At 52.1% G+C, this 26,756-nt stretch overlaps 2 protein-coding genes across 19 annotated transcripts in view; one reads left to right on the forward strand and one right to left on the reverse strand.

The window, feature by feature from the left end:
- NOC2L (NOC2 like nucleolar associated transcriptional repressor) overlaps positions 1-3,720 on the forward strand; it is a 38,889-nt gene extending 35,169 nt beyond the window's left edge. Inside the window, exons 19-20 of the mRNA XM_065037976.1 lie at positions 1,593-1,769; positions 3,311-3,720. Coding sequence (XP_064894048.1) covers positions 1,593-1,738 — 146 coding nt within the window. The 3' untranslated portion in view covers positions 1,739-1,769; positions 3,311-3,720. The remainder of the gene's footprint in view (positions 1-1,592; positions 1,770-3,310) is intronic.
- SAMD11 (sterile alpha motif domain containing 11) overlaps positions 3,505-26,756 on the reverse strand; it is a 97,803-nt gene continuing 74,551 nt past the window's right edge. For all 18 annotated transcript variants that reach the window (XM_065037964.1, XM_065037962.1, XM_065037963.1 and 15 more), the window contains 7 exons: positions 26,455-26,599; positions 19,497-19,612; positions 19,043-19,121; positions 18,140-18,843; positions 12,007-12,131; positions 7,238-7,348; positions 3,505-5,019 (listed from right to left, as the gene is read on the reverse strand). In XM_065037964.1, the coding sequence (XP_064894036.1) occupies positions 4,774-5,019; positions 7,238-7,348; positions 12,007-12,131; positions 18,140-18,843; positions 19,043-19,121; positions 19,497-19,612; positions 26,455-26,599 (1,526 nt within the window). In that variant the 3' untranslated portion in view covers positions 3,505-4,773. The remainder of the gene's footprint in view (positions 5,020-7,237; positions 7,349-12,006; positions 12,132-18,139; positions 18,844-19,042; positions 19,122-19,496; positions 19,613-26,454; positions 26,600-26,756) is intronic.

Here is a 26,756-nt window from a genome sequence, read left to right on the forward strand (position 1 = left end):
CTGGAGCCTCTTTGCATTTTGGGGACTCCCTTACAAAGGAACTGTCTTTTCTTGCTGTGCTGCTGTCCCGAGCTGCAGGGACTTACACACACGCTGTGGAGAGGGAGACCTGGCAGTTCTGCGTTTATATGGAGAGCGAAAGGGTTAAGGCCTTTGCCGGCCTTGCTCTAACAAGCCACCAGTCCCTTTCATCTCTTTTCAGGGGCCTCCTGCAGCGAGGCTCAAACAAACTCTTCAAGCGCAGCCCACCCCACAAAACCTGGTACAGAAGCCTCGCTCACGGGCTCTCCGCAGGTTACACAGGCGCGGGGTGCACTTCGCTCTCCATCGGAGCCGCGCCTGCGGTGCGAGGTGCTGCGCAGCATAACCCTTTAGTAGCTGCTTCTCAGCAGCTTCTCCCAGCTCGGTTTTGCCCGTGTCTGCCAAGCCTCGCTGCAGCGGGAGCAGACGGAAGCGGGGCCTGCCAGGAGCTCCGGCTGCCCTGGTGTTGCTTTGCTGGGTTTTGTGAGCCGCTTGCTTAGTCCCTGTATTAAAAGGCTCTGCAGCTCCACATGCCACCGGGTGTGATGTTTGGTTGTGGGGAGCAGCCACAAAAGCTCCTGTGTGCAGGTTTTCTTTACTAGTTTGGGGAGCGGGGAGAACACGAAAGGGGGAAAGAGTCCAAGTGAGAGCAAAATCTGACGGATTTAGTGTGGCAGATGGCTGCGGCTTGGCACGCACACCCAAACCTCGGCGCCGAGAATAGACGGGTATTTGATGCGTGTTCTGACAATGCTGTAAAGGGTAAAGAGGGAGCGTTTTCCCTCTCTGCCTACTGCAGTGCTCAGACAGGCTGGGGGAGAAGCACCTTTCAGTGGTTTCTGGGGCACGGGAGCGCTGTGGTCCTGGTGTCACCAGCGCGGGTTTGAAAGACGTGAACTGCACTGAGCGTCCAGTGGGGCTGATGTGGCGGCTGATCCAGGGGTTGCTGAGCAGGGGCTGCTGTGTCCTGAGGGGTTGTGAGCACAAAACCTGAGGTGGGAATTGGTGCTGAGCAGGTGCTTTGCTGGTAGAGCCTAAGAAAGACGGGCTGCAGGGCCCCCTTTGGAAACAAGGCGTAGGAAACTCAAGCCACACTTGCGGAATGAGAGGGAAGGGCACTGGGAGTGGGGATGTGCACAGCCCCTAGAAACCAGTTCTGACTTGTGCTCCCCATTAAAATACCGTTTCAAAAGGAGGGAGTTGAGCTGGTTTTGTGTTTGGGAGCCCTATGGTTACCTGTGACAGCTCCTTTCCGTCAGCTCTCCGGAAGACCAACCTGAGCTGTGAGGCCAGAAATTTGGAGGTTCTGCCTGTCCCCTGCCCCCAGTTCTTATTTTTTAATATTATTTTGCGTTTCTGCCTCAGGCACCACAGTTAGTTCATTCTCTCCTATCTCCGAGTGCTTCAGAGCCGGCGCTGCACCGAGCGCTCTCCTACTGCTATCTGGGAGCTGCAGCGGCGCCAATCAATTAATGAGCATCTGGGATTAATTAGCAAGGAGCTGTCTTGACTCGCCTCACTCTCGCTCCCAGTAAAGCAGGATTTACACCTCTCGCTCTTTCCACCCGCAGAGGAAGGCGAGGAAGCCGCCCGGGCTCCCCAAGGGCCGCGGAAGCAGAGGAGCTGCCCTCGCGGGATGTCACGCTCCGACCTCCAGCAGCTCGCCCAAGGAGAAGAGGATGTTGTGGAGGACTTGGCTTTCTCTGACGATGACTGAGCGCCCTCCGGGCTCATCCTGGACAGAGCTGGTAAGAGCTGGGGGGTGCACGGGGACAGGAGCCACCCCAGGTGCCACCAAGGACTTTCTCAGTGATGCAGCAGAGATGCTACTTGGACATCTAAGCTTTTTCTACCAGTTATGTGTTTTTTTTATAACAGTAAAATTGTGTTCTCGTCAAAGCCAGTAAAAGTGCTCAGCACAGGTAATAAAAAAGCCCTCATTAAAATCTATTGCTTTCAACAGCACAAGGTTCAGTTTCAGCTGACCAAGGTGTGACGGATGCTCTTAGACATAAACCATTGACCAAGTCTGGGGCCAAGTTTGGATCCAGCCACACCAAGGGGGTCCATTCTGAACCTTGAGACTCAACGGGAGGGCCTCCCGCTGCCCTTTCGCATCTCCTGTCCCCAAATCACGCTAGAACAACTCTCACCCAATTTTTTGGCACATTCCTTCCACGCAGTGCGTGACAGGTCCTCACACCAGCACAAGATGCTGCTGCTAAAAACAACCTCTTCCCCTTTGAAGTGTTCTCAGGGAGCCAGAAGCAGCACAGCTCAGCAGGTAGAAACCCAGACAGACGTGCTGCAGCCCGGCCGCTGCTCCTCTCACCCACCTCTAAGTGCTGACACCCGGGTGCGTGTACAGAGGGAATTCATTATGCTCCTCCTGTGCCGTTTCCAGCCATTGTTCATTACCGCTCAGGTAATTAGCGCTGGAGTGCAGCATTGTGGGGCGTTCGCTTCACTCAGTTGGTCTTTTTGGAGCTTAGTGGCAGGAATAGGGATAAAGAGAGTTTCTTTTTCCCTTTTGCAGCTGCCGTAGGTACCAGACCTGCCCTTCCAAGACATGCCCCCAGGTGCCCTCCGTCCTATCACGAGGAGGGACTAACCTCAGAAATTAGTGATTTGGGGTTTATTATTAAACATTATAATTATTTTTATTATTCATCACTTATAATCATTTATATTTACATACTAATATATAATATATAATATATAATATATAATATATAATATATAATATATAATATATAATATATAATATATAATATATAATATATAATATATAAAATATATAATATATAATATATAAATACATAGATATACATAGATGTGCATTTTATATATAAATGATTATAAGTGATAAATATATACTTATGTGCAATTATTATCTCATATATTGCACATTATATATCATATAGATTATGTCTCATATGTACTATATATGTTATATATTGTATTATATAAGTGATATATATGCAGATATAAGATATATTCTGTTAATATATCTTATCTGTAACATTTAATATATATTAATATATTATATTAATGTCTCTTACCTATAACATTTAATATATTAATATAGATTTTATATATTTACCATAGATTATATTAATATATTATATATAATACTTATATGATAATCATTTGTAGCCCACGCTGAGTGGGACAAAGCACCTGCTGCTTCATTGTCTTCAGGCACTTACACAAGGGCTGTGGCTCCAACAGGAGAATTTTAAGGCCCTCACTGTAAGAAAACCATCTTCACTCACCTTTTCATCCCCAGGAGGAAGGAGCTGCGTGTCCTCCTTGCTCCAGCTCGGCTGCACGGGGCTCCCTCTGCTTTTGGGCCAGAAGAGCAGCAGCTGCGATGCACCCGGAGTCCCCCCCGGTGAGGCCGATGGTCCCGTCTACACCCGGGCAAGGAAAGAGACTTCTGGGGTAAAACCACGTGCAAGGAGCTCAGGACACCAGGGACCATTTGTAAATTAAGTGTTTTTCTTTTTTATTTAAATCGATTGCTGGAAAGCATTTTTATTGTGATGTGATGGATAATGTCTTTTTTTCTCTTTTTTTCTTTTTTTTTTTACAATATAAAGAAGCTAATGTACCACCAAGCTATTTTTGTAAGAAAAACGGTAGCACGTGCAACATTAAACAAAAAAAAACAGGTGGGGGGAGAGAGAGAGAAAAGTACCACATGTGATTGTTGTTCACAACTGTACAAGTCACAGGAGGTCACCCCAGGAGTTACCATCGTTCACAGTAGTAAAAACTCTACCCATAGTTTGTAGGCTGAACCCCCCACATCCCTCCCCGTGCTCGGGGAACGCGCAGGAACCGGCTCGTCCGCAGCCCAGAATGTGCAACTACATCCACCTCTGTACCAAGGCTGGAAAGAACAAAACCAACCCTACCGACAGCAACAAAAATGAATTAAAAACACCCTAAATGGAGAAATGAGTCTGTTGTACGCGGGAAGGAGGGAGGGGGCCTGAGCCCCTGATCCTGCCCACGCACACGCTCCTTCCTTCTTCTCTTTAAAACAAAATAGATAATGAAAATAAAGCAGAACACTGCAGGGCAGAGTCCGTCCTGCGTGCGGGACAGCGCGGAGCTGCCTCCGCCCTGCGTACCATCCACACCACGTAAACATGGACCCGAACTTGCCTTTTTTTTAATCCTTTTTTTTTGTCTGTCTTTGGTATTGTTTTAAAAGTTGCTAGAGATGCATAGACGACACCTGACTGAGGAACTGAGAACAGTTTCCAGGGAGGAGGAGATACTTGGGAAGGTGGTTGGTTGCGTTTCTGATGGTTTTTTGCTCGGGGTGCTCAGTACCGTTGGAGGAGCGGTGCCCGTTCCCCTTCCTTGCTCACAGTCACACCCAGAAGTTCCTGAAATCCGTGTTTCTCACAGAAAAGCATTTTCTCCCATCCACGGCTCTGCATCTCGGTGAGCGCGACGGGGCGTGCAAGGGAACGGGGATGTTGCTGCCATCCTCCAGAATGAATCGTCTTTCTCTTCGCTTGCGCTGTCTCAGTACATCTTTGGATAGTTTTCTTTCCTTCCCTTTATAGTTTTTTTAAAACAAAAAGCAAATGCATCCAGAAGTAAAATACAAACCCCTCCCTTCCTCACTCCGCCGCCTGCGCTGCCCGGGGAGGCTCCTCCGCCCTCTCAACCGCGTTACCTCCGGTCCGTTCCGCCCAAGCTCAGTTCAGACGCGGCCCGCGAGCCGGCCCGTGGTTACGAGGGCGGTTTGGCGGCGTCGCTGATGCCGGCGATGATGGAGGGGTTCCCGTTCTCCTGCTTGGGCGAGACGCGGCTGGCGGAGGGGAGGCCGCCGAACGGGGAGGCCACGCTGCCCGTGGACGACGGTCGCAGCTCGGCCGCCGGCACCTCCCGCTCCGGGGGCCGCAAACCGGGCGGCTGCAGCGGGAACGCCATGGGGAACCCCGCCATGTACAGCACTCGGCCCACCCGCTTGGCAACCTGTTGAAATAAAGTTAAATAAAATAAAGACGGGGGCAAAAAAAGGATGAGAGTGTGCAGAGTCTTCAGGAAACGCATTTTCATGCAGCCAGCCCAGGTTCTGTACTCCAGAGTACAGTTGAACAGTATTCCCTACAAATAAAAGTTTCAGAACAAATATGAAGCCTTGGTACTTTAAACATGTTTTAAGCTTCAATGATTGCTTGCTGCTCCCCTTATCTACAGTCACGCTGAATAAAGCTATAGCTAAATGGAAAGTTAAATGTATTCACAAGGTGTTAATGTCCAGATCTCATCATCTGCAGCCTCTTAGAGAAATCCCCAACATTCTGTGATTCTGTGACGTAACGCTATGCCAGAAACTGGTTTCTTCACCAACAGTGTTGCTTCAGCACGCGATGAACTGGTTCAGAGCTAAGGTACAACCTTGGAATTAAGAGCCACCATTCCAAATCCACCAAAAACCCTACAGCACCCCCTTGGTGACTTACCAGGGCAGGTTCCTCCTCTCTTTCTTTACCTAAGGGGCGCTCTGTTCCGCAGTAGCGCATCCCAGCTCTGTTTTATTTGCAGCTGGAGCTGCAAGCTCTGCCCTCGCTCCATCTCAAGATGAAGATGTGCTGGATTGCAGCTAAATAATATATCCATTTACAGCCCGGCTGCTGTGAACTGCTCAGGAAACCATAACCCGCAGCCCTGGCCGCTGCGGCGGCGCCCACCAGAACTGCAGCCCATTCGCCTCCCAGCGAGGGCCAAAGGCCCCACGACTTCCCAGCACCTCCGCAGCTGGTTCGCATTTGTGCTTAAACAAAAACACGGGCCTGTGTTCCAACCAGACAACCGCGGCATTATTCAGCAACATCGGGACTGCGCACCCCACAACCCGGCCTTATTATAGAGCTTTAAACACTATTGATTAAATCGAAGCAGGGTTTTTTTATAGTTTCAGCCCGTATCTCATAATTCCACCCCCCCCAATACCAAATCCGATCTAAGAAAGTCTGTGAGCTGTTTGGTGTTCCCTAAGAAACATGAGAGTTTTATTTCCTAGTGAATTGACCCACAGGGAACACTTGCCCACAGAACCTTTTTATTAGACCCCTCATAAACAGTGAGGGCTGGAGGGAAAGCAGTAAAGCTGCTCTTATTGTTTTAACATAATGTAACAAATGCATAGCTTGTGGTTCCAAAGAATGTTTAGCAATACCATGATAGGTGCTTTATATCTATAAATAAATGCATATATATATATATATAAATATATAAATACACACATGCCAGAATAGTGACTGTCTGTGCAACCCATGTCATAGCTATTTGTGTGACATAATCCCTCAGGGAATAGAACAGAACAGCCTGTTCTTGACATGTGTCAGAAACTATTTTCTGATTATTAAATGGAAAAAAAGAAAAGAAAAATAAACTAATGAAGACGTTCTGAGATGGGGTCCAGCGATGGGAGGTGGAGGCAACTGGACGGGGAGTCACCGTGACCACCAGCTCGGGAGGGCAGAGCAGCAAAGCAATTTGACAAAAAGAAGCTATTTTGAGATGGAGAAACGTGAAACATTTCTATAAGGGCACAACAGCAAAGCAGAGTCCGCTAAAAAAACCACAGTCCCCTATAAGAGGGAACTTGGCTAAATCAACAGAGGCAAATAGGATTTCTACTGCCAGTGTATCGAAATCCCAGTGACCAGCACAAGACCAGCCCATCAGCAAACCAGGGAGCTGTGACCAGCGACAGAGAAATGGCACCGAGGGCTATTAGCGGCACAGCGGAGAAGGGAAAGAGCTGGTCCATTACTCGCTGGGGAGGGAAAGTCATCAACAGATGACGCTGAGATGCATTAAATGCATTTGTGCTTCAAGCCTTGCTACAAAGAACGGCCGGGAGCTGGCGAGGAGAACGAGCAGCAAGAGGACTTGGATCCAGTCTAGGAAAAAAGGCACAACTGGTTCCTGGGGTGGCTTTACCCTGGTCTCTAAGTACTTTGGGATGGTGATTTTTAGGTTCAGCTGGTTTGTTCTGTGACCGGCTCCAGATGAGGATATAGAACATTTTGGAGAACAGATCAAGCTTTCTTGAAACCAGTATTACCAATAAATAAACAATTATTGCTTAATAATTCAATAAACCACGTCTCTCAACATCCTTATTCCAGCCAGGGACAACTTCAAACCGCGCCGCTTGGTGCCGCATAGGAAGCGTTCCTACCTGTGACCTGATCTTGAGCGCGGGCCCCAGTTTCAGCCCCATGTTGTTCAGTAAGTGCTCCTCGGTCAGGAGGGGCAGCGTCTCGCCGTCGATCGCCTGCTCGCGGAAAACCTGCGGGAACAGAGCACGGGAGGTCAGGACAGCAGGCGCCGGAGAAAGGGTCAAACCCAAGGGGCGAAGCGGGCCCGCTTATTAACAATAAAATAGAAATTAATACTAAACCACAGGAGGTTTATACAATCCTGTATCCACAGCTGGGAGCCAACATGTAAAAAGGAGACGTGGGAATGTGAATTAGGGCTGGTTGGGCCAGTCTGGATAAATCCTTTTCTTTTATTTTCTCTGGGAATGTCCCCACATGAGCAACCAAAACAGCTGATCTAAATGCACCATGATGAGAACAGATGTGAGAAAGGAGACTGAGGTGCCCAGGGCACCGTCCCAGCTCCAAAAAGGGCAGAAAACACAGAAGAAAATAATCTATATTGTGGCAAATCCCAGGTCACTCACACTTGTGTGGACATTTGGAAAACGCTGCCCCAAGCAGACTTCAAAAGCATTTCAGTCTTCAGTGAGATAACTGAGAAGGAGCAACTGGCTCGTTCACGCACTTCCTTCCCAAAGCTGCTGATTTCCCACACAGTCTCCAGGCACAACACACACACGGGTCTGTGGAGCAACCTGCACCTTAGATGGACCCATGTGCAACGCACCTTTTACGTCTTTGTTTTCCTCCTTCGCCTGTCGTTTATCACAACCCTTCCCAGAACACGGCAGCAGCTGGAGTTTGCATCCCCTTCCTCCCCACCACGTTTAGCGACCCGGACTAATCCACATTGCGGTGCCAAATGTGCCATTAAATGTGGCATTTCAACAGTTCCCATTAACAGCCCAGAGTCTCTTAGCCCTTCCCGCTTAGTTGGGTGAAGCAGAACCCAGTGACCTCCAAAACAACAGCAGGGCCGTATGTAAGACTATTATATCATCTTATAAAATATCACTTTGATACGAACGCATTCTAATACACCCAGCCACACGAAACTGTGCTGTTTTAACACATTCTTAAGGACACAAAAAATTACTTTGTTTTGCCTCTATCTATTTCAAATGACAGGGTTAAGCAAGAGTTTTCCACCTAATATGTACCGTGTTAAGGTCTGGATACGTCGCCTTATTGCTCCATTCTTCATACCCCGAGCAGGGCTGCGCTCGCACCAGCCTCCCCTGGGTGTTTATTCTGGATGTACAGGCTCAATACGACAAGAGTAAAGTGCCATCATTTGGTAATTTGGCCGGTGGGTCCTGGGGATGTCACTCAGCTCCCTGGTTTGCTTACTAAACCAAACCTCCCTTTTTTGCTTTAACAGCCCAGCTCATACTGGATTCTCGCCCAAATGAACGGGCTGTGGGGCCTGATCCAGCCTCTCTGTACAACGGCTCCCGCACAGCACCATTATCACTGAACACTACGGCAAGGGAGGAGGTTTCACTTCCACAGCTGCTTTCTCGGTGGCCCGGAGCCGTCCCTTCCCCGGCTGCTGGAGCCAATGCAGCTGAGCTCTGCAAGAGTTCTTTATTGCCGGGCTCCACCAGCAAAGCTGCTCATGTGCAGCGTGTGTTTCTGCTCTTTGACCTAGCAAAACTTACCATACCGATCTCTTTTCCTTCCTCTGAAGCCAACGTGGCTGGGAGCCAGACACCTCCCTTTTCTCGGCGCTAAAACCCTCACAAAAAGCCTTAAATTGCAAAAAGCATCCCCCTTGGGTGTCCCATCCGCAGCAGAGACAAGGCTGAATATTGTCAAGGGCTGACGGCACGAATGGCAACTCTTGTTTTGCTCGAGTTTTCTTGCTGGTTGAAGCACGTTTCTGAACGCAGCGTCCCACCGAACCCGGCGCCAGACCCCCCGGCAGCCGCGGGTTTGGGGAGCACAGCGCACGGCTGGGAGGACGGAGCTGGGTCGCCCTTCAGCGCTGGCACTTTCACATAGTGAAAAACCTGTTACGCGTATAACCGTAGTGCATGAAAACACCTCATCCCCTAAGCCACGTGCTCCCCGCGTAACGCAGCCCAGCAAAGCCACAACGAGGGGCTGCTTACAGTGGCTCCTGTTATTGTAGAACACTTTGTTTGCAATGCACTGATTGCTGAAGCTCTGTCTCAGCGAGCTATTGATTTCTTTACACCGGGAGCTGGCACACACGGTGTAAACGGATGATCCTTCTGCAAGGTGTTAAAGATTTCTGCGTGTTTCCTACTGGTCTCACTCAGAAGCTTCCAGGCAACTCTGACTTTCATTTCCCAGCGCAGGAATGCAAACTGCAATGTATTTTGGGTTCAGAGCCTTTTGCTTGAGCCCTGTGCAACACGCACTGCGGCTCACACACGTACTCCTGAGCCCCTGACCATCGTCACTAAACCCAGCTCTACAGCTCAGACAGACCTGATGCTTCTCCCATCAACACCCATCCATCCACCGTATTTTTTGAACCAGTTTCCTTTCCCGCCCTCTCTCCATAATCAGAAATGGACCCTTCTGTGCACACATGGTCACCCTGATCCAGCCCCAGGCGCAACCCAAATCTCAGCCGTTCCTCTTGGGGAATGTCACCTGCTCCCCATCTCCGTCACAAGCATTCACTTTCCTAAACGCTGCCTCTCGCACACACAGCAGTTTGCTCCAAAGCAGCACTGGTTTTACAGGTGGTTTTAACAAAGCATGTTGTGATGGGATTAACATCGTGGTTAAGGGGCAAGGAAGGACAGATTTTAGATTGAAAGCACATTATCCCGTCACCTGAGCAAGAAGAGGGGGGGTGTGGGGTAATTCCAGGTTTCCGCTTCCCCATCCCCTCTGGACAGATGCAAAAACACGCACCTTTCCCACAGCACATGACCGAATCAATATACCCTAAAGGGAATCGCGACCCAAACCGCTCCCCTCACCGCCGTTGTCCTGCTTTTGTTAAAAACAAGTTTCTCTTTCAGTGAATTTTGCCTGTCAGCTAAAGCCTTCAAATTAACTGCATTTTCCTGGAGAACCAGACACATGTTTTGGTAAACCTAGCAATGGAATGCAAACTTATTGATAAGCACGGATGGACATCTCGCGAGAGGGGCGACAAGAAACAAGTGACCAAGAAACTGACCAACTGTGTATAACATCCCATTCACGTGAATACTTCATATAAAAGCGCGAGATCACGAGGATCTCATCCCTTTTCCCTTCTGCTTATGGCCAACATTAGGAGAGGACCTTGCTAGTTGTCCCAGCGAACTGAGGCCTAGTGAGAGACTAAATCCAGCTCCAGTTGGCTGCAGAGTCCAGTCCAGGACTTCAGGTGCCGGCTCTGCAGTTGCTGAGACTTTCAAGATTGGTTTTGTATATTTTGTATTATTTTCTCTATTCTTATTAGTAGCATTAGTAAAACATTGTTAATTTTTCCAACTCTCTTCTCTCTGTCCTTCTTTCCCTCCTGATCGCCTGTGGGAAGGGGGGAGAGGGAGGGGCAAAACGGGGGAAGTGGGGGGGAGAGAGGGGGTTAACAATACATCTGCCAGGGTTTTATTGTCACCCCACAATCTTAACCCTCGACAGCCGTCCCAGCAGAAGCGGGTGCTGAGCTTTACCCTGCCCAAAACGGGCGGGTTTGGGGACAAGTTCTGGGAGAGGACATTTCCCTAATGCCAACTAACAGACAGCGAGGGCCAAAGGGGGAGAGCAGGCAGATTTTTAGGGAGGAGATTTCAGGCTGGATGTGCCAGCACGGCTGTGCGCTCCACAGCTCTCAGCAGGGAAGCTCCTCTCTTGAATCCACGTGTCCACAGAGCTCAACTCCTGCTCTCCTCCCTCCCTCTCAAGACCTGTTCTCAGCCTCCCATGTGTCTCTGCTGAAAGGCCGGACTGTCCTGAGCTCTGGCCCTTTGCCTCTATCTCTGCTGCGTTCCGTCCCTCCCCAGGGCACGCTGCATCCCCTTTGCAGAGCTGCCCCACACAGGGATCTGCGCCTTCGCCCTTCTCAATGGGGCATTTATCACAGGCTCTAGCAGACGTGGAAGCCAAAATCACAGGGCTGATTTTCGCACTGCACCTCACGACCTCACACTGAGCAGCCTTTACGAAGTCCCCAGTACCGGTGGATGCTTCAGCTCTGCTACAACGAGCTTAAAAATCACAATCGCCACCACTCTGCAGCATATGCACGCAGGTCACTCTGATGGTTGCGTGGGGAGGGTCTCTCGCAGCCCCGCTCGGCCCCGCGATGCTGCGGGTACAGCAGAACACGGCACCTTCTGCCAGGCTGGTTGGTACCACGAGCCTCCCACCCCAATCCAGGGACCACCCCACAGCCCATCCCTCCGTACAGCTGCTCCACGCAAACCACCGCTGTGTCCAGAGCACAGGGCAGCTCCAAAACCGTGAGCTGGACAGCAAGACGTGACGCTAAGAGCCGCTAAACATCACCAACTCAGGCGCTCACTTGTAACCTTGCCCCTGCTCCCATCAGATTCTTTCCTTATTGCTCCGCATCTGCAAAGCCCCGCACACACCATCTCGGGGTCTTCACTGGCAGCAAGTAACTATTTAGCAATGCATCAGAACAAAAAAAGAAAATATAGATAAATAAAATCTTCATGCCCTGCAGGGCTCTGAGACAGAGCTGCCGGGAGGGACAGTGCAATAAAACAGGCACGGACGGGAGGGAGAAAACGGGCCTGCGAGGAGAACGTTCCTCCCGTGATGTCCTCGAGGCTGTGAGCTGATTCACCTGAGTGTACTCGGTGCAGCCGGCCAGGCTGGACACGAAGCTGCAGACGTCCTCCACCGTCCACTTGCTGATGTCCTCCAGCGCGGGGCTCTCCTCGCCGTCCAGAAACAGACCTCCCATGGTGCCTGCAGCGGGTGGGGAGGAGAGGAGGAGAAACAAACATAAATCATTAAAATCCCACACGGACAACAACTTGCTTGCAATCGGAATATTTTTCTCTAGCCACACATTCATCTTTAATGACCTGTCAATTAAAGCACTGGGCAGGGTCAATTCATAGGCCTCTTCCTCCTGGAGGTCTCCAGCTTAGAAAGGGGGGCAGGGGAAAGGAAAAATCCCAGTTAATGCATTTCATGTGTTTAATGTTCTTCAGCTGAGGGGAAGAAATGGGGGGGAGGGGAGAGAAAATACAAAAAAACCCCTAAAAACCCTGAAGGAGTGTTTCTCCGCACACACCACAAAGCGGAAAACTCCGCCTGCCCTGTGGGTTTCTTCCCCCAACCCTTCTCCCGGCTACGTGCTCCGAATGACAAGGGGCTCCGGCACCTCTCCCCGGTGGCCCAGCGCCTCGCCGCAGCGTGAGCCGCCGGAGAACGTCTTGCTCTTTTAAAGTATTCATTTTCAGTCCGAATATCCATGGGATGGGGCTGCCCAACACAGCGGCGGGGCCGGGCATCGCTCCGGGTGATGGGTGACGGGTGACCCCCCGGCCCCGCCACCCTCGGGGACAGCATGGCTCAGGTTCAAGCCGATGTGTCAATTCTCCGAAACGCAACAGCGGTTCAGGTCCCAGCGCTGTCAGGGAGACGGAGGTGATGGGATCCAAAAGGGCCCCGGCGTCACCAGTGCCTGACAGCAGAGAAAACCGGACGGGAGGAGAGGGAGGAGCCGGAGGAGAGACATCGAGAATAAGGAATGGCAAGAGAAACGCCAGCCAGGTGACCTGTACCGAGCATAGTGTGCAAAGAAAAATACAGAAACTAGAAATGAAGAAACGTGGCTCCAGAAAACACCAGTTTGGGAAAGAAAGGGACTGTTAACCTGTGGAACTCCTGCTGCAGGATGTCACTGAGACCAAGAGAACATCCATAGGGATGTGAACATCCATGATTATAGCGCGTAGAGAAGGAGTGTATGAGGGGTATAAACTGTTACGCTTCAGGGCACAAAGCAACAAATTATCAGAAAGAAAGTATTTCCCCCAGGGGTCTACCACCACAGAACTGTCTGTTCCGTAGGCTTAAGGTTTTCCCTGATCCACACCTGGACGTAACCTCTTGCTGCGACTCCTTTGCTCCTGCCCACAGCAGGCCGGGAGCGCTCCTGCACGTACCGACAAGGTAATGTGGGACGCAACAGAACGGCGGTGGGGAGCACGAGCCCAGAGAACCTGGAGGGGCCGGTTCCCTGGGGGAACGCGCCAGGTCGGGGGCAAAGGCGCAGACAGAGTCAACAGCAAAGCTGCACGTTGAGTTGACTGGGAAAGCCACTGGCACAGCCCAAACTAACAGGAAAAGGACGGGATTGACAGAGGAAGTTATCATGCCAATAGGATGCTTTTAGAACAGCAGCGGTCTGCACGAGCAGCGCTCAGATGCTGCGCAATCATTTCCACCACGTTTCCGCTCCAGCTCCCCGCTTCCCACCCTCGGCACGGATCCTGCGGCTGCTCCACCGCTGCAGCTGGCTGCAGCCCGCCCTCGCAGCACCGACACGTCCCTGGGCATCTCCATGTGCCCCTCCTCAACGTGCATCTCTGCAACGTGCATCTCCACGTGCACCTCCTCACCTCCTCAATGTACGTCTCCTCCACGTGCATCTCCTGCAGCAAGAACACATGGACCAACCTCCTGTGCAGAGAGGACCAGCCGCTGGCTCCCAAAAGGAGAAGAGTCCATGGGCACCCACCAGACCCTTCACCCCCTCGGTCTCTACCAAATGGCTCCTGGGTGCAGTGTCAGTCCCTCTCCGCTCCAGGTTTGCTCACTGCTCTGGGATGGCTCTGCCCGGCCCCGATGTGCTGAGCCTGGGGGGCTCTGATCCCCCCATAGAGCTTCAAATACTTTTGTGCAGCCGGTAACGGTGAAAACAAGCAGCTCTCTGGCGAGCTGGGCGCCCGCCGGCGCGGGAGGCCGAGGCCGTTGCCAAGAGCCGCCAAGCGCTTCCCTTCCCCTCGCCACCCCCAGCTACCAGACAGACAGATGGACACGAGCCCTCATTCTCATTCCTACCGCATTCCATTTTCCAGGAGACAAACTCACAGCTGCTTATGTTAAAATTCACAAAACGCTTCAAATGGCTGAGGGCTTTTTTTTCCTTTTTTGCCATTTGAGGGCAGGGTTTTGCTTCCTTGGGGTTGGGGGGTAACGCTCTTTCTCCTTTTTGGATGCACGGCTGGAGCTTGGTAAATAGGAGAAGTGAAACTGAGCTCAATTATTCCAGGCACAGTCAATGGTGAGGCGAGACACCTCCATCTGCAGCCAGAGCGAGCGTCTCCGAGGGGATCTGCCCGTAACAGCCAACTGCTTTAAAATTAGGCACTTCCTTATTCCAAAAGCCAGCCAAGGATTGAATTGCAGCAACACAGCGCTTGGGAATGAATTCTGCACTCACCAGCCAGCCCCATCCTCGGCTTTAACCCCAGGCTGATCCGTCCCCCCGGTCACACTCACCAGGTCCCCACCAGTGTGGGCAGAGATTTAGCCCAGATGTTGCGTTCACAGCTGGCAGGGATACAGGGAAAAGTGCTGGGCTTCACTACAGCCCCTCTCCAGCAAAAGGGTCTGCAATGCTGGAAGCTCACCGAGTCTGGATCGGCTGCAGGGCTGCACATCGCCCCTGAGCTGGGCTGGAAACTGCTGCTCCTACCAAAGCCTTTCTCCTCTTGTGGTTTTTCTTCCCTTTGTCTCTTCGTGCCCCCAGAAGAAAGGATGGGAGAGGTTGAGACGCACACAGTAAACCTGCTGGGTCCAAGAGCGAGGGCAAGACGGGCCCCACACTATGGGAACAAGAAATATTTTCCATGTGCCCACACAGAGAGAAATACAATACGGCCAAAATACTTATCTCTGAGAGTTTGTTTTCCCATTTACACCAGGGAAAGGAGGCCTGACTGGTGGAAATATTCTTGGGAGGGGAAAAGGTAAATACCAATACTTTGGGTTCTGGCCTATTAGCAATTTCTGTGTCACAGAACTTAAAAGCTAGAGGGTGGAAACCTATTTCCACTGACGTTAGTGGCAAAACACCCCTGTTCTCTGCAGAAAAGCCCAAAATCTCACGGTGACTGTGGACATGTTCAGTCCTCGGAGCAACAAAGACTCAGTTACCATTCTGCGTACTCAGCACTCCTGGAGTCCGGGTTGATGTTCAGGTGTCCCCCTGCCCTTCTGCACCCAGCTCAGCTCTGTCCCCTGTCTGAAGTCACCAGATGCACCAACAACCCCAGGCAGGACTCCTGCAGGACGGAGCAGCTGATCACAGCGGTCCCTCAGTGCATCACCTGCAAAAAGTACAGGACCACCCCTCGACACACCGCATCCAGTCACCGGCCTATGTGATTTTGAAGTCTCTGGAGCAGAAGAGCTCGCGTCCTTCCTCCCATCCCTCCTCGGGAAGATACGGCACCGTCTGCTCCATCCCTGTGTGGCTGCACCCCCTCACTGCTGCTCTGGCAGTTTGGGGAATGATAACAAATAGATGCCAAGTGGCTGGAAGGGACGCACCTTCTATTATAATAATGACATGTCACTGGGTCCTGCTGGACTGCGAGGATGCATAAAGGGCAGCGTCTATTCCCTGCCAGGCCTCCTCTGTCTTGCTCTATGATAAATGATGGTCCAAGAGGCTGGTAATGGATTACGGAGCATTTCACCAGATGGGGCCCAGCGTGGAGGGACTGAAAAGAATCCATCGTCCCAAGCCAGTGTCTTGTAGACAGGTGTCCACATAAAAGCCCTCACCACCCGTGCCCGCAATCCATTTATAATTTCCTTCCCTCCTCCTGATGTCCAGCTGCTTCAGAGGAGAAACCAAAGGCTGAAAGGGTCAGGGAGAGCAACCCAGTAAGAGAAACCTCTTCTGCAAACCCAGGCTGCAATGGGAGAGACAAGAGTTTTTGCTCCTGGCATCACAGGAGACAATCCAGGAGCCAAGAGGGAGGCCAGTGCACAAAGCAAACCCACTAGGAAGGGTTTACACTCCTACGGGTTTAATCAGTTTTGCTACCGCTCTCCCCCGCGCACGCCGCAGAGGGCTCAGGTCACGCAGCGGCACTGCAAGGCTTGTGTTAATTGCTCTCCAGACTACGGATCGATAGAAGGATTTTAGCCTCCTGCACACTCCATCCTTCACCTTTTCCAAAGGACGGGGCCAGCGCAGGGCGGTGGGAGGAGGAGGAGAGCAAGGCTGCTGAAACCTTGACAAGATGAGGTCATTGAGCAGCCGCCAGATCCCCAGAAGGCAGCTCAGGGAATCGACCCAGCTCTGGCTGCCTCATCGATATTCTTCCCAGTAGGGACAGAAAACAGCTCTCTGCCTCCAAAGGAGGAGCCTCCCCTTGCTGGAAGACCAGAGGAACCGCCTGAAACTCAAGGGGCATTTTCAGCCAGCCACTTCCCTCCTCCTCCGGCCCTCCGTTTTGTCCTATCGCGTTATTATACCTTTTTCAGGTGGTTATTCTATAACACCAGTGTCCAGGGTACAACCATCCTGGCCAAAAGAGCAGCTCTTGTGCAAAAACACGATTATGGAAATCATCAGGCACTGGCAGAGAGGTGGGTGCAGTTCTGTCTGTTTTCAGGTGGTCTGTGTTCCCCAAGGGCCAAAGGAACACATTTTTCACTGACACACATCACCCCACGATCCCCGCAGCACTGGGATCGATCCAGCCCTCAACATTGTGCTGCCGAACTCCCAGCTCCTGCTGTGCTGCGTCAAACGAGATGCCCTTGTCTTCCCAAGGCTGTTTCAGGGGAGAGCTTTTGCTACAGAGTTGTACAGCACCCAGCAAAACAGGACCTAAACTCCGCTGCTGTCCCACAAACAGCCAGTACTAACAGCCACAACAGGCAAAGCTAGCCAAAAGCAAAAGAGCCCTCCGGAAAGACCTACAGCTCTGGCGCAGGCTCCACAAATCAGAAGTGCCTGAAAACCAGGCAGCGAAGCACAGCCCTGATCTTTGCCGAGGCCTCAAGACACGATCGTGATATAAATTCGAAGTGATAATAATAAATGGCCTATTACAGTAACTCGCGCACCGCTGGGGGAGGGAGGAAACCCATCTCCAAGCCAGGCGTCCCCGCAGAGCCGCACGCCAGCGCCGAGCACCGCAGAGCCACGCCGTTCCCTTTTTAATGGCCGGGAGAAAAAGGCTCCTGCGAGGAAGCCTCAGCAGCCCAAGGCAGCAGGAATATTTATCACGTTGGCCACCTGCCTGTCACAGAAAGATCGCTTCCTCCTTCCTGGTTGGAAAGCAGCTCTAATGAGCGGTGGGCAGCCGCGTTCACAACCGCCGCAGCTCTTTGCATTGAAAACAGGCAGCTTCAGCAACCCACACGCTCTGCGCCCCCTTCCTCCCTCCTCCACGTGGCAGGAGGTCTTGCCTCCTGCTAATTGCTCAGCCAAGTAATTAGCTGAGGCAGATTTTAGCTCTTGGCTAGGCTAGCAGGGCTGCCACCCTGCTCTGCCCACAGGAGACCCCTGGGCAGAGCAGCTACCAGGGTCTGAAGCCCCTTCCAGATCCAAGACTTTGTAGAGCGGCATTTTGCAGCCATAAATAATTTCTCTTGCCTCTCACTGAAGGCCCCGATAGTTTACTGGCACCTGTCCTGAAACCTGGCTTCCAAAGAAGGCCCAAGCAACTGCACGATCCCTTGGTCCATCGTATTCTGGTGTCCCTTCTCATGTGCTTGGGACTCACTTCGTCCCTGCTGACCCTCTTTATGACCCTTGATTTGCTCCATTGCAAATGAAGTCCTTCATACTAATTAAAATAAGGTGCTTGGCTCCCCGCAGAGAAAAAAAATATAACACGACAAGCAGAACAGGAAGGGGGAAGAGTCCCACTATTAGCACGCTGCAAAACACATCTCTGCTCCAGTTGGTAACTCAGTGACAAGCCGCGCGCACTCACCTGCATGGAAGTACGGGCTCATGGTGTACGGGAACCCAAAGGGCAGCGGCTGGGGCGGCGGGATGGAGGCTGGTGGGAGATATTTCACCTCGTTTTTGTTGATGCCCGGACCAAGCAAATGGCTGGGGGACTCCGCGCTCGAGGAGCTGCAGGGAGCGTTTTGGCCGGCAGCCGCTTCACCCAGCTCCTTGGCCCCTTCGCAGACTTTGCCCGTCTCTTTGCACTCCTTCAGCTCAGCGGCCGAGCTGCTGCTCTCGGCCTTCAGGCTCTCCGGCTTCTCGTCGCTCACGTCCGCGTCGCTCTCAGAGTCCTTCATCTCCTCGTCGTTACAGTCCGGCGCCCCGTCCCGCGCGCGGGGCTCCGCCAGCTCCTTGGCCTCGCTCAGCCCCTGCGGCTCGGCGCGGTGATGCGCCGATTTGCGACTGCCGCGCCGGGGCTGCTCCTTGGGCGGCGTGGAGCTGCTGGGGACGCTGGGGTTGAGGGACAGCAGGGGGGTGTTGTTGTGCCGCAGCACCAGCATGGCGTTCCTCCGGGAGAGCTCCTCCCGCAGCGGGTGGCCCTCGGGGATGTCGTGCACATTGCGCAGGGCCGGGTGGTCGGGGGGCAAACCGGGATGGAGGCTCAGGGGGTCACCAGCCAGTAGCCTTTGTCTATGGAGATTCTCCAGCTCCTTCTGGCGGATGATCTCAGCTGACATCTCCAACCTACATGGGGAAAGGCAGAGAGGGAATGTCAGGGGTGGCTCAGAGTAACCTGCTAACCCCCAGCCACGCTGAACCAGAGCCTGTAGGATAGAGGTGTCACCTGTGTGCAGCTGCGCCTCACATTACTCTGCCTGCCGCTAGGAAAGGGAAGGAAAAACCCAACCCAAGGCCAGGCAGGGCTGCCCTCTACGCTCTTTACCTTGCCAGGTTTTGCTTTCGTAGCATCTCCTGCTGCCGTGCAAACATCTCTGCTTGTGCCGGCTGTAGGAACCCATAACCTGGGGACAGGGAGAATAACAATATGGGGTTATTAATCTCAGCATTGACTCAGAGCAGCTCCCCAGAGGGCTAACAGAGCAGGAAAGGGTGACTGAGAGCTGCCTTTCTGTTCTAGAGCTCATCTCTTCCCTCCTTCCCAAGGCGGCGCAGCCGCTGCTGAAACACAGGACCAGGGAGGCTGGTGGGGATTAAAAGAGCGAGCAAGCAAGGCGACCCGCTCCTGTCGCTGCAAACCACGGGCAAAGTCAGCACCACAGTAACAGGGAAACACAGCAAACGCGCGTGGGCTGTCTGGCTCAAGGACAGTTTGTCACAGCCTGCACCTTCGCTCCTCCCGCTTCCCCGGCCAATTCAAGTGCTTCTGACACACTCACCTGGAGTCTGGCACAGAGCCGAAGGCACCCCGAGGAACGGAGGTCTCAAGTGGGGCCCCAGGGCAATATGGGGTGCGTTCTGGGGTGAAAGCAGAGGCGGTGGGTGCGATATTTCCCTGCAGAAATCAAAAAATAAATTCATGTTGAAAACCTGGAGGCTCCCTGGCTCAGGAAGAACAAACATCCTTCCTGCAGATGAACTGCCTTCTGTACCAGAGGCTGTTCCAAGATAGAAAAATGACTATTTGTCTGATATGCAAAACTTTTAAAAGGGAGAGAAAAAAGAAAGTAAGCAGAACCAGAAGGGGAAAAAGCAGGCAGGACTCCACAGGTCCCACATACTTTGGTACACTTGCTTCTGTGGCCTTTCAGCTGGGCTGTTCAAAGGCGTTTTGGCTGCCCAGGACTAGCAAACAAGACTGAAGATGCTGCATCTGCCTGTCCTGTTAGCAAGCTTGGGTTAATATCCCAACTGCCTGACAAGTGAAAAGCCATATTATCTATATTTTAGGAGCTGAAGAGTGCGTCTGGGAAGACTTGAATTCACCACTGGCACACCTTGCAAAAAATCACTGTCCTAGCTGGGACAAAGAGGAGAGAAAAGCTGTAAGTGGGGCTGAGCAAGGAGCAGAACTGGAGAAGGGGTGGGTGACGCTGGCCAGGATGAGCAGAGCAGATGTAAGGTGGCAATAAGCTGGAAGAAGCAGGTTTGAGGGGTGGGAGGAGGACAATGCCTGGAAGCAAGGCAGGGAGCAGGGGGAAAAAGAGGGGAAAGAAAAAAGGCAGGAAGGGAATAAGAGCCAAGGTCTCTTCCATTAGTCAAATCTGCCCTGGGAGCCTGCAAGCAAATCTCTGCTTTCCGGCTGCACATCTCTTAATTCCTTTTGATGGCCACTTACAACATTATTACCTTCACCAGGGCATCTAGAGGCAAAGCCAAGTGCTGTGCCGTTTATTTTCATTTTACAATATCTCCCTGTAAAATCTGCTTCAGGAGAGACTGGAGGGCAAGAGAAAGGGAGCAAGAAGGTGCGTGTGACTTTGCAACAAACCGACCACAGGCACAGCCGCACTCCCCTTTTCGGTAGGGGAGATAATGTGAGAACCCCATGGAGCTGGGTCCCCACGGCACACAGCTGGGGATGCATTTCCACCATAGCTCAGGAAAAGCAAGACAAGGACTCTGTGAGGATGAGATGGGCAAGGAAAAGATTCCTGTCCTTTCCCCAGGTCTTCCTAGCGCAGTTTTATCCAGATTTTATACAACAACCACTACAAAACACTGCACAGAATGGGCTGAGCCTCCACAATCCCTCCTCCTCCCTACCCCTTGCCCATCCGCCTGTCTCTACCTCCCCCTGCCCGCCTGTCTCTGCTCCCCTTCTCCCCTTCCCTGCCTGTCTCCATCTCCCCTTTCCTCCTCCTTCCTCCCCTAGCTCTCCTCTAAACTAATTGCACAGCTCGCTGTGTCTGGAGGAGAGCCACAGATCGATCCGTCGCTGTTGAAATGTTAATGCTAATCGTATAACCGCTCCGCCAGCACCTCGCACTTCGGTGGCAGCTCCAATTAATCTCAGGTAACGCAGCGCGTGACCTTCGGCTGGGAGCCGGGGCAGCAGCCAAGCGATGCTTATGTAATTACACCATGAAGTGTGTAATCACCTGCCCTAATCCCCGAGGCCTCACAATTAGCCGAGGCCTCGGTCGCTGGGCTGCCAAGTGCTTTGCCACCCCGGACAGCCTGCAGATGAATAACGGACAATTAAAGCGGCATGACGGGGGCTAGGAGGTGTCCGTTCGATCGTAATTAGCTGTAATCATGGGGAGACGAGCCTGGCAGACGTGCTGTTCGTTTTATAAGAAGCAATTTAGGAAATCAAGTCGCTTTTAACCATTCCGTGGCCAGGCGAGCGGTGGCTGTGCCCTCCCTGCCTTTTGTAAGTGCAGAAGAGGGGATTTTGTAGGAGAGATGATAAGGCAGTGAAGCCCCAGGTGCAGGCTGCACACAGAAGGAAACGCTAAAAACAAAGAGAGCTCCTCGATTTTAGCCAAGAAGAGACAACCTGCGCCCAGTAAGGATACTGTTTGATGGGGATCAGGACTGGGCACTGGAAAATAAAAGCTTCTCCCTTTGGTGGCAGCCCCATGTCAATCAGCAGCTATTTTTATGCTTTAATGTTGCACTACAGGGCCTAACGTTGATCCCTATGGAATCACATCTGCTCGAGACCCCGCAGTCCGTTCCCTCTGTCCTCGCATTGGAGCCGTGCAGCTTCCCTGCCTTTCGGGGCCCGGGGATCACAGACGGTTCGGGCTGGGAAGCGGGGAACGGCAGGAGAGCCCAGAGTTGTTCTCTCGGCACCACTGGAGCTCTCTATCTCCGTCAAACACACACAGACAAAGCTGCTGGGCGAGGGCAGATAAACAGGAGCAGCCCAAGGTCCCGCGCCTGGCGCTGCTGCACCCGTGAGTCTGTAGCCTGCATTCAGAAGCTGCGTATGGCCAAATGAATTGGTGTCCCCGGAGTAAAAAGCCCCAGAGGCCTTACCAAAGGCTGTGGCGCTTTTGGGCAGATGTGCACCAGAACACAAACCCTTTGCATCTTTTCTCAGGTACATATGAGTCTTCAACCCCCCGTTTATTTCCTTCCTCCTTCCACCTCTCAGAATAAGGGCTGAATTGCAGTGCCATAGTCTGAGAATGTGAATTTAGCCCGTGGCAATTACATCTGGTAAGACTTGTCCTTACCGTGCAGAGAGAAATTCGGTGTTACTGCATATTCCTCCTCCCAGCCCCCTTTCTTTTTTTCCCCTAATATGCCAGCTGGAGGCTTGTGAGCAGAGTATTAGGGGATTTGCACTGCATGCTGCTAAATTTGATATGTCCTTTAACAGGAGACAAATGGTTCACAAGGCTTAAAAACTATCGACTTTTCTTTAACAATAAGCACTAATGGCCTTCAAATAATCAATATTTAAAGTCATTATGGGGTTACACATTATACTGTTAAAACCAAGCCTTTCACTTTAACCCCATCATATCCTCCCAAGCCCAGAGCTGTGCTCCCCCGACTCGAGCCAAGCTCAGAACTGAAGGCTCGGAGCACAGGCTGTGACTGGAGATGTGAGAGGGTCAGGAAATGCAGATTGAAACCGGCAAGGCATGGAAATAAATTTAGAACGGATGGAAGAGGGGAAAAAAAAAGAATGCATGAAAGCTCTGCTCGCTTCTGCTTTGCATTTGATAGGAAGAGACACTTAAAACCTGGGGTAACAGGCGAGCAGCACAGAGCTCCTTGCTGGTTCGCCATCCGCAGATGCTGGCTGTGCCAGGAAGGGAAAATAAATAAAATGAAAAGGCTTTCTAAAAACGGTGTTTGGGATTTCCAGGCAGAAGGAGACGCAGATTGGCGCTGCCCGTCTAGGGCCTGGACACACAGAGTCTGGTTTGTGCTGCCAGGGAAATCGCTCCCTCAAAATCCCAACTGGTGCTGAAACCAAATTAGTGAAATCGGGTCAAGCTCTTTGGCCTTTGTTCTGTGCAACATTCAGCCAGCTGGGATCTGGTGAGGAATGCGAAAATCAGAGAAACAGCATGCAGAGCTGAGAAGGGGATGCGAGGCTGGGACGGGTAAGATTAGGAGACAGAACGTGTCCAGAGAGACAGGAGAAGGAGTGAAAATGAAAACCTCTGTGATGCAAAGGGAAAGAATTAGGTGGTGAAAGAAAAAATGGCAGTAAGAGCAGATGGAAAGAACCCAATCCAGAAATGCTTGCTGGGTATTTCAGGCACATCCTTGCACAGAGAAAGGCTCTGGCTGGTGCACAATGTTTGTCATCTGTGAGACTCTGCGGCTCCCGCTCCCACAACGCTCCAGCCAAAGGGTTCGGCCTCCCCAGACCCCAGCGGATCAGCATGTGGGTGGCATCTCACGCAGCCAGGGTTTCGTGCTCCTTGGCATTCGTCCTGCCTTCGCCCCATCATTGTCTATGGTCCTGAGAGACAAACTGTGTCCCTAACGCCTCCCACAGACAGCACCAGAGCCAGCTGAATGCTGTCACCAAATATCTGCCTCAGCAGACTCCGCAGGGCACAGCCACCTGCCATTTCTGCAGGAGACACAGCACTTTGGAGATGGGAAGTACTCCAGGCTGGAGTAGTTACAATGACACCTTTTAGTTGTACCCTCTCCCCTTCCAAGTTTTTTTATAGCGCTGAACTCAAACGCCTTTTCAAACAAACCACGAGGTCCTGGTGCTTTTATGATCCAAGTCTGAATCAATCTAGAGAAGGATCTAGGACACCCAAACCATGAAACCAAATGGATTCTCAAGCCTGCAGCTTGAGTCTACTTCTGGCAAGATACATCAGTTTCACTAACTCTTTTTGACAGAGAAGGAAGCTGGAGCAAAGAGGTGAAGGGACCATTACTCCGCTAAAATGACCTTAGAACCTGGTCCAAGAAAATCCATATTCAGAGTGTCTGTGCGCACCCACGTGTGTATCATCCCCTCCAGAGCCAGTACCCACCTGCCTGCCTTGTTCTTAGTATCATTAAACCTACCAGCCTGTTTCTGACCAGCAAAGATGGATGCTAAACTAGTTAACAAGTGTCTGAACATACCTGTCTTCCCAAGTGCTGCCTCCCTCAGACTCATCGCCCACCTCTTCACACCTAGAAACTGGAAATCCGTATATATAATCTAAGTTCCCACTAGCAGGCAAAGGTCTCTGCGTTCCTGTCTTTGCAAAAACAGCAGCGCTGCCCTGATAAATAGAACTGGGACACCAGAGTGGGTTCCCCCCCCCGCTTTGCCGAACACAATGGCTGAAGTCTGGAGTGGTTAATTATTCTTGCCCACAAAGCTGCTGCACTGAGAGCTGACCTGATCCCCACAGATCTCCCGATAGGAACTCGAAATGGAATTTTAACACCACGCCAAACAGTTCACATCCCCCTGCATCATGCGTTATTACTTCTGCTTCTGGGAAAGGAGACGCCATAAATCTACCTACAGTTTGCCTATGTACGTGAGCCAGCTTCCTCCACTGCCTCCTCCTCCTCCTCTCTCAGTGCCTACCTGAACCTTTTAATATTTCTGTATCTTCATAACAAAGGTGCACAAAGGATGCTTTGATTTACCCTGTTGATAAAGACAACTGGAGACAAGTACAAACCGAAGGCTAAGAGCAACAGGGAGAATGGAAGGGAGAAATTAACCCATGCATTGCTTTATAATCTGTGGCCACGGTTTCCCCTAACATACCCAAAAATGCCTGTGGTGCTTTGGTGAAACAGCAAGAAACAGTCTGCATGTGAGAGTTCCAAGCAGGCCGTTTCTGAGCGGGAGCAGAGCCTTAGTGACACCCAGGCGGCTGCAGATCTCCGGGAGAAATAATGACTGCGTGAACTAACGTCAAGCAGACTTACCCAGTCACCACTATGGGCCATAGCTGCAGCTCCCTGTTTCCCAGCAGGACTCCCCATCTCTGCTAAGTGAGGATTATCACACCTGAGAGCCTGGCCAGGGCAGCAGGCCACCCAGAGCCAGCTCTCTTCCTCCCACCACTGCGGAACACCAGCCCTCAATCCAGTCCTCTGCTTAAACATCCACGTAACACTCTTTTCCTAAATGATTTAAGGCTTCCTGGCCCAGCCCAGCTCCACTACCTAGAACATCTGCCCGGCAGCAGCAAGTACCTCTGGGTTTGATACAGATCTAATTCATTTTCAGTCTGCCCCTCCGATGTGCAGCACCTCCCCACAAGAAACCTCCACCCTTCCGTACGTGCCTTTTCGGCCAGGCCTCCGGCTGGCCTGGCACTTCTCCAGGCCACACATAGCTGGAGAAACGTTCCCCATGACTGGTTGCACTGAAACTCGTCTATCTCTGCATTCCTCACAGGTCTGCCTACAATCCACATGGACTGGGGTTGGATTTTATTAGGTGGGTTAGCCAAAGTACACCCTGTGGGTTTACCAGGTCTTCCCAGCCCCTAAACGTTGCAAACCTATTGGTCAGAAAGAAGGAAAAACACAGGATCTGCAGGGCTGTAAATGGGGGGGGGGGAGGAATTACTCTGAACCCAACACATACATGCGCCTGCTATAGAACTAACATTGCAGCCTGCAGCCTGCCCCCACCCCGAGATTAAAGCCAAAAAAGTCTGGATACTGAAGCCTTTCACGGCTTGTCTGGGAACTCAGAGGGTCTTTGCATCCCCATGGCTGCCAGGCCCTTTCCCGCCTCTGCTACCCTTGTCAGAAATGCACACAGCTTTAATTTAATATCCTTCTGAAGTTCTTGATTGCGGAGGGAATGGCTTATGGCACAGAGCAAGATAAATGAGACAGAATTTCCTGGGGTGGCGTGGGGGAGGGAAATCAGCTTTCCAGCACTCCTATCCGTGAGAAAGAGAAACCATGCCTTCTTACTCCTTAAAAAAATAAAATTTCTTCTCTTTCTATTCCATTCTAGAGCATTTGTTCTCTCTAATTATCTGGGGATATGATAAAACGCAAACTGAAACATCTTAACTTGCTCTGTGCCAAAGAACAGGTCAGAGTCCAGCATCCACTCTGGAGATTCGGGGCAGAATTGGATGGTTCCCTCCAGCCAGTCGCTGGATGTGAGCACGTATGTGCACGAGCACAGATCACCTCCCTTTGCACAAACACATCCCCACGTGTGGCAGGCGCGTGTGCAAACCCCCACTTTTGCACCTGCATATTGCCCAAGAGCGTGAACGCCCGAGGAGACGTTAACACATCACCGGGGCAAATCCAATCTGCGCATCCTGACGGGACCCTCACAGCACCCTGCACACCCTTCCCTGGCTCTGAGGGTGCACACCGGCCCGAGCCCCCCGAACCCCCGCGGCTGCAGCAAACCCCGCCCCGGGGCGGGGGCGATTTGCGGCCCTTCCCCGTCCCCCTGCGGAGCCGCCCCCGCGATACCTCTCGGGGAAGTGGGTGTCCCTGTGCTGGGGGAGGCCCTGCTTCCTCCGCTGGCTGGAAGAGTTGCTGGCCGAGGGGATGTGCGCTTCCATCGCGCCGGGGTTGCGCGCTGCCGCCGCCACCTCTTGCCGCGCCCGGAGGAGATCTGGGGAGAGGGAAGGGATGAGCTGCTGCCCGGTACGGGCCCCGACACCCCACCCCCGGACCCCCGGCAGCACCCACCGCCTGCCCTCCGCCGCGGGGGAAGCTCCGGCTCCCCGCCCGCAGCCGCGCAGCGCAGCCCCCGGGCGGGAGCGCTGCTC

Source organism: Columba livia, chromosome 21, assembly GCF_036013475.1.
Source record: "Columba livia isolate bColLiv1 breed racing homer chromosome 21, bColLiv1.pat.W.v2, whole genome shotgun sequence".
Lineage (NCBI taxonomy): Eukaryota > Metazoa > Chordata > Aves > Columbiformes > Columbidae > Columba > Columba livia.